The following is a 12,066-nucleotide window of genomic DNA, read 5'->3' as shown; positions in this document are numbered from 1 at the left end:
GCACCCTTTGCCTCCTCCAGGATGCTGTTCCTGAAGGCGTCCTGCTACCTGGTGGATCTTGGTCGCTCGACGGGAGGTAGGTCCTTATCTCCCTGAGGATGCGGTCGCCCAGCTCCATCCCGGCCAGCACCTCTCGCTTCTTGCCGCTTAGGAACGGCGTGAGGAAGGACACCCCGTCTGCTGTTACGACCATCCCGAGGCACATGTGTTCTTGGAGGCACTGTATTCCCTTGTTCTTAGTTGTCTTCGTCGCCGTTTTCAACAGATCGGATTCGTCGTCGATAAGATAAGCGTCTTCATCGTACTCAAAAACGTACGAAGCTTCACTTGATTCATCGTCATGTTCAACAGGAAGAAAGCCAGTTGCCAGGCCGGTTTGTGTCTGTTTCTCTTCCAACTTTGCTGAGGGACTGCTTATCAGGTCGTAAAAATCAAGCATGTCATTTGAGTTTGTTCTATTTGCTGTTGAATCTTGTGGTTCATGTGTGACGTTCTCCTGATTATGTTTTACTTGTTCGTCATACGACGATTTCATGAAAGGTTCTTTAATTAAGGCTGCATACAGATTAACTTCCCGGGCAAAAAGGGGAGTGGCTTGGAATATATTCTGTGAGTTATCACCCACATCTCGCCTCTTTCTCCCGAGGACTGGTACAACCAGGGGCGCTGCCATTGCTCCAGTTGCTCCTACTGCCACTGTCATAGACAGTCCCAGAGCACACCATTTATTTTGTAGACATGCTTGTACATACCTATTTGATAAAAAGCCATTTTCTGTTGCTGTTGGCTCGTTCTTGGCATCTGATGAAATGTGGGAACCATCTTGTCCCTGAGACTCTCTGCGGGTACCATCACTAATGCCGAATGGCTTAGCAGTAGTTTGGGCAGCATGAAGGACATGAGAAGGCTCTTTGGGTGTGACAGGCACTCTGGGATGATCACTGAGCGCTTCCTCAAGTCCCTGAAGCGTTGGGGGGAGTCTGCCAAACTCTTGCATCAAATAAAGCAGTTGCTCTGGAGGTAACTCAGAAAGGTTGATGTTTTCTTCATCAGAGTTTGATGTTGTATGACTAGGAGATCCTGGAAGTATGCTTATTGGAGTACGAGACTGAAAAGCAGGCCTAGGTGTAATGGTATCTTGACCAGATCCCTTATTATCTGCCTCAGTCTTGAAACCAATATTGTGGTGCGTACGTTCAAAATCGTTGGTGTGTCCACCATCATCTACTGAGTCTGCACTTGGAGATATTGGTTCAGGGTTTAGTGGTTGACCCTGGCGGGAATTGAAGTCATTTGGCTTCAAGAAAAGGTGCTCTAGCATTTGAGGATTTTTAGCTAATAGAGACTGAAGAGCAACAATCTTCATGGCTTCGTCTGCTGGAGATTCTCCTGCCCCAGCAAAAATGGCATTAAGAGCTTGAAGTTCTTGTAATTGCGTAAGACTTAAATCAGCTGAGCTTGTAGCAGGGTAAAAGCTACTCGAACCATCGGGAGGTGGAGGTGAATTGATTAGTGGGTTGTGGTTACTAAGGGAAACAAATCCTTCATTTTCACTGTTTTCAAAATTACCACTGATATGAACTGGATATCCTTTGAGAGCATCATTTCCTACCCCACCAAAGACTTGGGATGCTGGGGCCTTTGTAGGTTGGTGAGTTGGAGCAATGAAACTGTGGCTGTTTTCTTGTAGACCAATAGGAACACCAAGAAGCCCAGGATTCCCAACACCACCAAAAGGAACGGAGCTGACTGTTGATATTCTTGGAACTGATGTAGTTGTTTGTTGTGGATATTTAAGAAACACAGGTGGTGGGATACTTGGCTGATAGCTAGCCTGGCCAAAATTTACATTTTGTTCTCGAGTTCCTAAAGGCCAGGGGTGAGTGGGCCCATTGGCTCCGAGTGGAGGTTGGTAGGAAAAGGAAGAGAATGGCTTTAATGCAGGTGGTTGCTGATTTGGTAATTTCGTGTGAGTTGATGACGGAGAAGTAGAAAGTGAGGAGACTTTTTGGGGAGAGGAAACTATTGTACTGTTGTGTATCAGCTGCAGAGCTGTTAAAGCATATGTATCATTCAGATCTGAGGTGTTAATCTTAAGCGAAGTAGGGGAAGAAGTAAATGCGAGTAAGTTTAAGTTATTAATACTACTGACATTGCTGTTATGTACTTGAGGATGTCTTAGGTTTGCCCTGTTGTTATCCTTTACAGGTGGAAGGCCATGGACGTAGGCAGAAGGTAAAAGTGAGCTTCCTTGTAAATTTGTGGTCTGGCTGTCAGACCACAACCCTGAACTACTATGTCCAACAGGACTCTTTACTGTAGACTGACTGGCAGTGTCTGCCCTCCAAGGTAACCCTGAAGGCTCTGTGCTTGTTTTTGTCTGACCACGTAAAGTATGCAAGTTTTCCAGCACATGTTGCATTTCACCAGTTGAAGGAGCATCACTAAGAAATGGGAGGTTTGCTAAGATACTTGGTGCAGTGATATGAGCATATTCATCTGACTGCAGATCAGTTTCTGGTAAATGCTGACTCAGAGTACTTATGAGGTTCGAAAATGTGCTGAATGTAGGTTTGACTTGCCCTGGTTGGGGATGCAACTCAGAAAATCGATCAGCAGTGCCAGTCGGAGTCCAGATGGTTTGATCGCCGGCAGCTGGTTGAGTATCTTTTAGAACCATTTGTTCATAGATTGGAGGCATTTGAGGATTTGATACATCGGGCAGAGAATATGATGGGTGTTGGTTTCCTTGAGGATAAGGAGAATTTTGAGAATGTAACTGAAAAGAGTGTTGCAGATGCTGTCTTTGCGATGAGGGATGATCAGTTTTATGGGTAAATAGATCAGAATATTGTTCAGATATTGGATTTGGAATGGAATAGGATGGGTGATATGATAAGCCAGATTGTGAAGAGGATGCAGGTGGTCTCGAATGTGTTTGCGAGGGTTGGTAAGTTTCTAGATTCCCATGTAACCTATTAAGAAGCTGCGTGGGCTGATTCTGCTGGACAGGTTTTGGATTGCTATGTGACTGGAACACCTCCGAATTATCGTCTATGTTAATGGGTAACTCTGGAATCCTTGTTTTGTTTGGGAACATGTTATGGTTAGCTGACTGACTAAGTGGCTCTGTTGATGTTTCATTCTGAAGAGATGCCAATAAGGCTTGCCATGAGTGTACAGATGAATTTGACCCAGATGGGTGAACATTGGCACCCAGTATCTGCAAAAGGGTTACATAATCATCAAAGTTATCAAAAGGTTGTGGTAAATTGCTGCCAACAGAAATTTCCGTCTGTTCCTGATGCTGTGAGTCTGGATTGTGAGATACTGGACTTTCTTGGAGCTTGATGCTGGTTTGCTGGTAGTTGGGGATTGGTATCTTACTTCCCTGTGAAGCTTGTGAAACTGAATAATTTCTCTGATGACTCTGTAATTCCTGATTAGTAAATGCAGGGAACTGCTTGTGACTCTGTGTCCCATTTTGATGTCCTAGCACTGATATTTGATGACCCATATGTGATGTTGATTCGCCTGAATTCTGGTTTGATATTTGCTGTTGCAGATAACTTCCTGTTAGAGAACTGGAGACTGGTTGCAGTAACTCGCCAATAGATTGAAACTGAGCCTGTGAAGCGCCCAGAGGTGATAATATATGGGACGGTGATTGTGAGTTCCCAGACCCTCCAAGGTGAGTTCCTGTGAATTCATTGTTCTGGGGTCTCCCTGCTGTTGGTCTCCCCTCCAAAGTCTGTGTTAATGCCAGAGAGGAGGGAGGTTGTATAGACGTGGATGAGAAAGACAAAGGCGATATGGAAGAAGGGAAAGAGGGGGCAGAAAGAGAAGAAGCAGTTGGGGAGATGGTGGAAGCTACTGGTGTTGCTATGCTCTTGTTAGGAAGACCTGCCTCGACAAATGCTGATGCTGGAACCCTCTGAGCCCCAGTCTTCTGAAGCTGTCCATCCACAATGCTCCACACATTGACTAATACATGTGGATTTTCGTCACTGCTTGCTCCTGCATTGTTTGTGTTGCCATATCCTCCAGAAGCTGAATGGATGCTCAATCTATCTGTGAAGACCTCGTGACCTGAAAATATGAGGTAACAGTGAGACACTGAATCACTAATGGTAAACAGCATATGTTTGGTTATTAATTGGGGTGATGTAGGTTTAATGAAATTAGTTTGAATGTCTTTTTGCACATGTAAATATAAACATTTTGTACCAGAGTAAATCACAATAGTACTATTAATTGTAAGTTGTCTAAGATGTATCAAGTATTAATAATATATCAATATTCAATAAATTATAGTTAACAAAAATGATCTAAATTACAATATTCCATCAATAACGAATGATCATCATGTTTCTATAACAATTACACATCTGATAAATTGCATGCACAAAGCTTAAATTCTGTGCCACAGAGCAAAAGTAGTAGATAGGAAATGGAAGACTGCATGAAGGATAGTACAACCAAGGTCTTGAGAGCGAAAATGTCTTAATGTTCCTGTTGTCTCGTACAGAGGAAATGATACTAAAGTATTTTGAAGAAACTATATTTATAAATATTGATGTGCAGCGAAATATGCTGTTTAGGAACGTGTGATAAGCTTTAAAGACATCCATAAGCATGAAACACAATCATTCATTTAAAAGCACACAGTATTTGAATTTAAATAAAGCGGCGAAGTCATTACGCATGCATATAAACCTAATATCGCAGACCACTGCCCAGGTTGCAGGGTAAGAGACTGTAGGCAAGTCTTACCTGGGCAGTAAACGAAGGCACCTGGCTGAGGCGCAGGAACCAGTGCTGCATGAGGTGTGAGGAGTACCGGGATTTTGGCAAAGTTTGTCTTGTCATAATTTAGTCACTTACTGAATCATCGTATAAGCACGGATTTCCATTTTTTTTCTTATTATTATTATTTCAGCATTTCTCTTTCTCAGTAACTTGCTGCCTAATTTATAAATATCTTTGCAGAAACAAAGTGCTGTTGTGATTATGTTTAACATTTATTAACAATACTTTTACAAATGCACTGCAGTTGTAATGTACATAGTATAAAAAAATAAATAGAATAACAAAAATATCACTGACATTGACATTTAGCATATGTGCTATTTTTACTAATATATGCGGAGAGAGAAAATTGAAAACCTTACTTTCCAAATTTGTATATTATCTCATTATGATATAATACAAACAGTAATGAGAGTAATGTCAGTGATATCATTTTAAGATACTACCACAAAATATGCTAAGTTTCTATATCGAAAATATTTTGAATCTGACGTTTCTGTGAAACCAGCAGAGTCTGATAATGCTTTACTACGTCTGTGCTGGTGTGTTGTAGTCTGCTTGCGGCTGCTTCCTACCACTTATCGTATCTAAGGCATGCTGAATCAGAAATGATACTTGGTCTTCTCTTAAAGACACTAAAAGCTGCATGTATTCTTTTGCTTTTGCATTCAAGATGATGTGGTCTTCTGCACTTGTCTCTTGTTGAGCTTTATCTACATGAAATGCAATAGCAGCAGTGAGGATGTCTCTGAAACCTGGATTAGCACCAACTGCCATAGCTAGTAGCTCTCTAAGGATATCATCATTCTCTATAAGGCTCTCTTCTTGACCAGTGAAATTTCTGGCGAGATCCAGCCTACGGCGTCGTCGACCCACGAAAAGTGGCGTGATGAAAGGCAGAGCCAAGGCATTAGATATTCCTAGTGCTACCAGGGAAGCAAGGCCCAAGGAACATAGTGTGCTCTGAGTGCATCCTTGGACATTTGAGGATGTAACTGTTGCAGGTGATGGATTAAGTGTGCCTCCAGTTAAAGAAGGGATCAAGGGACTGTCACTGAAGCTTGGAGCATCTTGAAAAGGAAGATACGGAAGGCTAGGATCAAATGGCGAGAGATCAGCAGGCTGCTGTAATGGCAAAGAGGATGCTACATTGGGCTGACTGAAGTCTAGAACAGACTGGTCATTGGGAACTGAACCCTGGGACTGCAAACGATCGATGATTGATAAGACATCAGCACGATTAAATGTTGTTTGTTGGTAGCTAGCTGGTGATGCCATTTGTTGGCCAGAACTAATAAAGCCATCTGGAAGTCGCAAATTTTGATTACCTGGCTGTGGGTAACCTAGAGAGACGGACTGTTGATTAAAGAAAGCAGTTGGACTATTTTGCTGACTTGGAAGAAAGAAAGAATTGCTTGGTCTTGAATTTATGAATGCATTAGTTGGCAATGAGGGGGTCAGGTTGGGACTATTAAAAGGACCAGGTTGTACTGAGGAAGCTAATGCACCAGGGTGGGGTATTTGAGAATCTGAAGTAAGTTGGTTGAAAGTTGATTGTTGTCCTTGGTTCCCTAAAACAGAATTCTGCACTGCATGATTATTCTGGTTCAAGAATCCCTCATTGCCAAGGTGTCCGGAAAAAGTGTTGGTTCCAGTGATAGTGGCAAGTTTTTTACGAAGTTGTTCTCTGTGCAATGTGCTTGAGGATGGAAGAGAGCCAAGCACACTTCTCAAGGGCACAGGGTGATCAAGAGGCTTATCTGGGGGAAGTAGGGGATTAACATGTGGAAGGTCAGAAGGTAGCAGCTCCAGGACAGACCCTCGATGTTCTCCTGGAAAAGATGGCTCTTGAAGCAGCTGGGAGAAACCATCTCCTTGAGTACTTGCACCACTGTTGAGTAGTGTTCCAGCTGCGCTATACCCCACAACTCCTCTAGAAGCTTGGACTCCTGGAGAATTTTTTGTGATATCTCCAAGAATACCTTGCAGGCTAGGATTCTGAACATTGGAACTTTGAATCTGATTAGCTAAACGTGAGAGGACATGCAGGTAGCCAAGATTATTTTCATCTAAAGAGGTTCCAATATTAAGTGGCAGATTCGTATGGTTTCGATTACCTACGCCACCAAAATGTTTAATTTCAGGCAGAACATCAGGTTTTGAGGCCTGGGGAAGCAAACCTTTTGAAGGGACACTTTGGTTGGCAATAGGAGGTGGAGTAAAGGGAAAATTGTCGCTACCCACACCACCAAACGCAGGTATTGGGTGTGATGGAGTTGGATAAATCTCATGATTATTTTGTAATTTTACCTGATGTTCTTGCGCAAACGCTAAACTTGCTGCTGTTTCATTTCTAGAAAAGGATTCTCGATTATTTGTCTGGGATTGTCTGGTAATTAAATCTTGTTGAGACTGAGTTGCAAGCCTCTGTAATAGAGTATTGAAGCTTGGTTGTTCTTTCAAGTTCGGGATAACCAAGTGGATGACAGGAGAGTCACTTTGGCTACTCTCATCATTAAGTTTAGAAGTTTTCACTAAATACTGTGTTATGCTTTCGGTTTTCTCATCAGGAGATATTGCTGGTCTTCTACTTCTTTCCTTTCTTCTGTAATTGCTTGAACCTCCTGTTGGTTTTCTATTTTCTTGCATCTTTTCAATGATCATTGTATTTTCATTAATTTTCTTGTTTACCCTGTCTACATCGTTATCTGGCTGATCATGTAATGGTGTATGTGCAGAGTTGATGGAAATTGTAGTTCTGTGGCGCAAAGGAGTCTCAGATTTGTTTTTCTTTAATTCTGTTTTGCCCAAATCCGCTTCAGTATTTCCTGTATCTTCACGTTTGCTGGGCAAGGAGCGCCTTTTTCTTGTAGTGTAATTCAAAAGAGAGAAAAGAAGACTAGGATTCTCCATCCTGGTAGCCACCATTGAGAGCACGTCAGATGGTACATCCTGAGGGTTGACTACGGCACCATTTGATAATCCCGAGTTATCGAACATTTCAGACGGCACCGATTGTTCCTCCACAAGTCTGAGCTGCCCATCAACCATTTTCCATATCTTTACCTGTACGGAAGGATGGTGGTTTTGCTGATTGTCGTGGTGGCTATGATTACCTGAAGACTGATGATGCTGATGAACACCATCACTTTGGCCAAAATTACTTTCTGACTCTGCAAATTTGATAGAAAAGTCGTCAGGCTGTGGCAGAAATGTCGTGGGGTCTGTGACAGTTAATACAGAAGTAGAATCAGAGCCAACTTCAGTAAACTGCACATGGTGCTCAGTTACTGTAATTGCATGATCTTTCTGGGATGCAGTACTGGACAGAGAAATATCAGAATTAAATGAATGTACAGGAGACGAATGAATTTCGTCTTGGTAATTATTTAATGATGGTGCACTATCAGGAGGCTGAGATCCATGTTTCTGAGTTGCAGGCCTCAGACCTATTCTCTTAATGGAAGTATCATAAGTCTGATTTCTATTAAAGGGCTGGAAATTATATAAAGGATTGGGGAGAGAGCTGTGTGGTTGAAGTAAGAAAGGTCTGGCATTGTGAGTTGTATTCTTTACATGTACAGGAGTAACATTATTGTTAGGAGAGGTGTGAAAAAGGATATTGGGAGGTGACAAGTTTATGTTTGGAGGACTGAAATACCCTTGCGAATCAGATGAAGCTACATCTGCTTCTGGTAATTGGCCTGAATGAGTGACTGGGTGGAAGTTAGTATTTGTTGGTGTGTTATAGTTCGGCCTATTTTCTAGGTGTGATGATGAATGTTGTTCATGCAGATTTGTCAGCTCATGAGGAGGAAATTCACTTTCAACTTTATTTTTTACAATAGATTCATATACTGAAAAACTACTCTTCTTATCATCCTTTACAAAGAATGGACTTGAAAAGAGGTGATACATATTATCTTCAGTAATTTTATAACTAGATGAACGTAAATTTGTGTTTTGTGAAATGTGTCCATAATGGACATAGTTGTGTGAAGTATCCTGCGATAATGTTGGAGGTTTACTGGTACTAAATGAAGAATTGATCTCAGTGTCTTTAGATTCTTGAAAGCTCTCCCGTTCTATAACAGCTACAGTAGGCTTTAGAGGATTAAGTGCAACAAAAGTGTCTAAATCCTTAGTTGGGGAACCATTATGAGATTGTTGTGATTCTCTGTCAGCAGGAGCATATAGAACAGGAGGTCGTCGAGTTGTTGTGGTTGTCTTGATAACCTTAGGGATGTATGATGTGTCAAGGAATCCCACATTGTGTACGTTTAAATTGTGTGGATTATTATTTGCTTGGAAGCGAATTTCATCAAACTTTGAAGTATCGACTTGGGAAGCTGGAAGGTCTGAATGAGGTAAAGGGTGTACATTCAAATTTTCCTGATGTCCACTGCCTATTGGCCTGCTGATGGATGAATCACCTACTTTAAGAGAATCTCCAACATGAAGTGAAGACTGGAAATCATTGACTATTGGCGTATCTTCATAACTATAGTAGTAAACGTCATTATAGTCAGGATATATGTTACCATTTTCAGTAAGAAAATTAGCATAATCACTTTCATTTACAGAAAGTGGAATAGATGCAGCTAAAGACTGAGATTGAGGATAGGCAGGTATAAGAGATGAATATGTATAAATAGGTGATGCAGTAGTAAAATTAGATTCATTTGTTAAAGTTCCTAAAGAAGAAACAGGAGATATGTTTTCTTTATTCGAAGAACTGATTAAATGAGGTGTATACTTAGTTTCTGACGAGTCATGGGAATTTATAGGGTACTTATTTTCAACAGCAGGGAACTGGGAATAAGCTGAGTCTGAGTCTAAAGGCCTTTTAGTGGTAGGAATGGTGGTATAAGGCCAAGTTAGGGTCTCTAGGATGGAAGGGCTGTTTTTGTCAAGATCAAAGGTTGGAAGTTTGTCGGGTATATTCTGTCTGTCTTCCTCATGCTCGACCCCCAGTAAGTATCCATAGGCAGCATAGTACTCACTCAGATCATCCTCATACACGGCGTAATCAAAGTCGTAATCGTTGTTACCATCCACTGTAGGAAGAGGAGCTGCAAGGGAGGAAACTGGCACCACCTCAGGTTGAGAAACCTTGAACAGTTCTGCGTGAGTGTCAACTTGCACTTCTGGACTGACCAGTGGGCGTAGAATAGATGCTCGAGTAGGATGTGATTTATCATTGGATATTGTAAACAAGTCTTGTTTGGATGTGGAATGAGTGGGTCCTTGGGTGGGCTTAGAGGTAAAGTGGCTCTGATCTGTATTATAAGATAATTTTTCTGGATGTTCACCAGAAGAACCACTGATTATCTCAAAGAGGGCTGGATCCGGTGTAGTGGCTGGATCTCTTGGTTTGACTTCAGTAGATAATGGGAAGTTGTGTGGCACTTGAGGTCTTGGATTAGTGATCCAAGAAACATTGGGGTTATACTCATTGCTGGAATCGAAATACCACACCATGTCATCATGAAAGATGCTGGATGTCTTGTTATCATCCAGCTGCTGTGTAGTTGTCCACAATGGTTGTTGAGGAGCCAGGCCTATTGCACCAGGCTCCTCTATTGTGGGTATTTGTGGAAGATCTGTGTCTTGTATGTGTTCCTGCCATGTAGTGCTTGTATCTGTGGCAGAGCTAAAATGTGTCTGGAACCTATTAAGTGCTTCATGTATTAACTTCTGATCATTGTCTGATATGAAATTATTTGTAACAACTGGTTGGGGCCTAGTAGTGTAGCTATCAGTTGGCTGTGGACTTGAATCGAGGTACTGCCAGGGACTAAGAGGCTCATGCTCTGTCTCATAATTTTGTTCTGAAGGTGGCCTAGTATGTTTTACAGGCTTAATACCTTGACCTTCCATAGAATGAGAGTTAAAATTATTTTGATGTGCTGGTGTTTGGCCAGCATTGCTTGGTTTCTGACCTGGCTGACTTGTAACAACCTGTGGTGAAATAGTTGAGGTCCGAGTTATCCTTAGCAGTGGAGCTGAGGAGGTAGTTGTTCTAACTTTTGGTGAATAAGATTCCAGAACCACAGGACCAGAAGTAGAATAAAAGTTAATGTTCCAGCTGAGGAATGGAGATTTCTCAGTGGCAGCACTTGGATTTACTTGGTTTACTGGTACCTGGGTGGTTGTACTGGTTGACTGGGTTGTAGATGCTTGAGTAGTCACTTTGACATAGTTAGGAATTGTAGTATTCTGTACTAATAATGCTGTGGATGTTCCTGTTGGTGAATGGGATTCCTGAACTGCAGGAGAAGAGGTAGGATAATTAATATTTGAGTTAAAAACTGGAGAATTTTCGTTTGAAGCATTTGAATTTAGTTTGTTTACTGGCAATTCAGTTGTGCTAGATAACATGGACTGAGTTGGTGGTTGAGAAGTCACCTCGACATAGTCAGGTATTGGTCTAAATGTTGGTCGCCATGTTGAAAGCAAGGGTGGCTTAATGGAATCCAGTGGGGGAGGCAGTTCAGTTGGTGGAGGCGGAGTCTTTTCCCCTGTGGGTGTGAATCCTGTTGTCGGTGAGTTACCATTATCTGTTAACCACTGAGTAAAGAAAGTTGATTCTATTGTGGTTAATTCTGTGGTAGAAGTTATAGGGTTATCTGAAGTTCCCTCTGTTGTCACAGCATAAGTGTTAGTGTTTGCCAGAGAACTTGGTCTCCAAGTTATAATGGAACTCGTAGCTGTGACCGCAGAAGTATCGCTAATTGCTAGAGAGCTCGGTTTCCAGGTTATAAGTGAACTTGTAGATGGTATGGGTCCTGTGGCCAGTTCAACTGGTCTTCCAGTTATTGATACAAGTCTTCTTGTTGTCGATGCTGTAGGCATTTTTGATACTGTTGAACTTGTAACTGCTGAGGCTGTAGGTCTCATAGTTGTTGGTGTACTGGGTGTCCTAGGTGTGGTAAAGGGTCCAGATGTTGAGGAAGCATTTTTAACTGTTGTTGGCAAGGTGGGTCTCTTGGTTGTTAAAAGAAAAGGGATTTTAGTTGAAGGAGTGGATCTCTTGGTTGTACTCTTGTGAATTAGAGGGAATGGGGGCAGTGTGGAAGTGGTAAGTTTATTTTGTGAGGCAGGCCTTGTGGTGGATCTTTGAGGCACACCAGCTAGCTTACTGCCTGCTATGTACTGCCGGATCTGACTGGGATCAGTGGATGACCAGTCAATGGTGCTCACATGGCTGTTAGCTGTCATGAACGTAAGGCTATTGAGGGGAACATAAGGGCGCTT

General features: G+C 42.1%; 1 protein-coding gene across 1 annotated transcript in view; it reads right to left on the bottom strand.

The window, feature by feature from the left end:
* Nucleotides 1–12,066, bottom strand: part of LOC113812293 (serine-rich adhesin for platelets) — a 15,893-nt gene that overhangs the window by 3,144 nt on the left and 683 nt on the right. Inside the window, exons 3-5 of the mRNA XM_070124092.1 lie at nt 5,342–12,066; nt 4,731–4,861; nt 5–4,089 (exon numbers count right to left, since the gene is read on the bottom strand). The exon at nt 5,342–12,066 is cut by the window's right edge and continues 247 nt beyond it. Of these exons, the coding sequence (XP_069980193.1) occupies nt 5–4,089; nt 4,731–4,861; nt 5,342–12,066 (10,941 nt within the window). The remainder of the gene's footprint in view (nt 1–4; nt 4,090–4,730; nt 4,862–5,341) is intronic.

Source organism: Penaeus vannamei, chromosome 8 (assembly GCF_042767895.1).
Source record: "Penaeus vannamei isolate JL-2024 chromosome 8, ASM4276789v1, whole genome shotgun sequence".
Lineage (NCBI taxonomy): Eukaryota > Metazoa > Arthropoda > Malacostraca > Decapoda > Penaeidae > Penaeus > Penaeus vannamei.
Note: the sequence above shows the minus strand (reverse complement) of the source record. Positions and strands in the feature narration are given on the sequence as shown.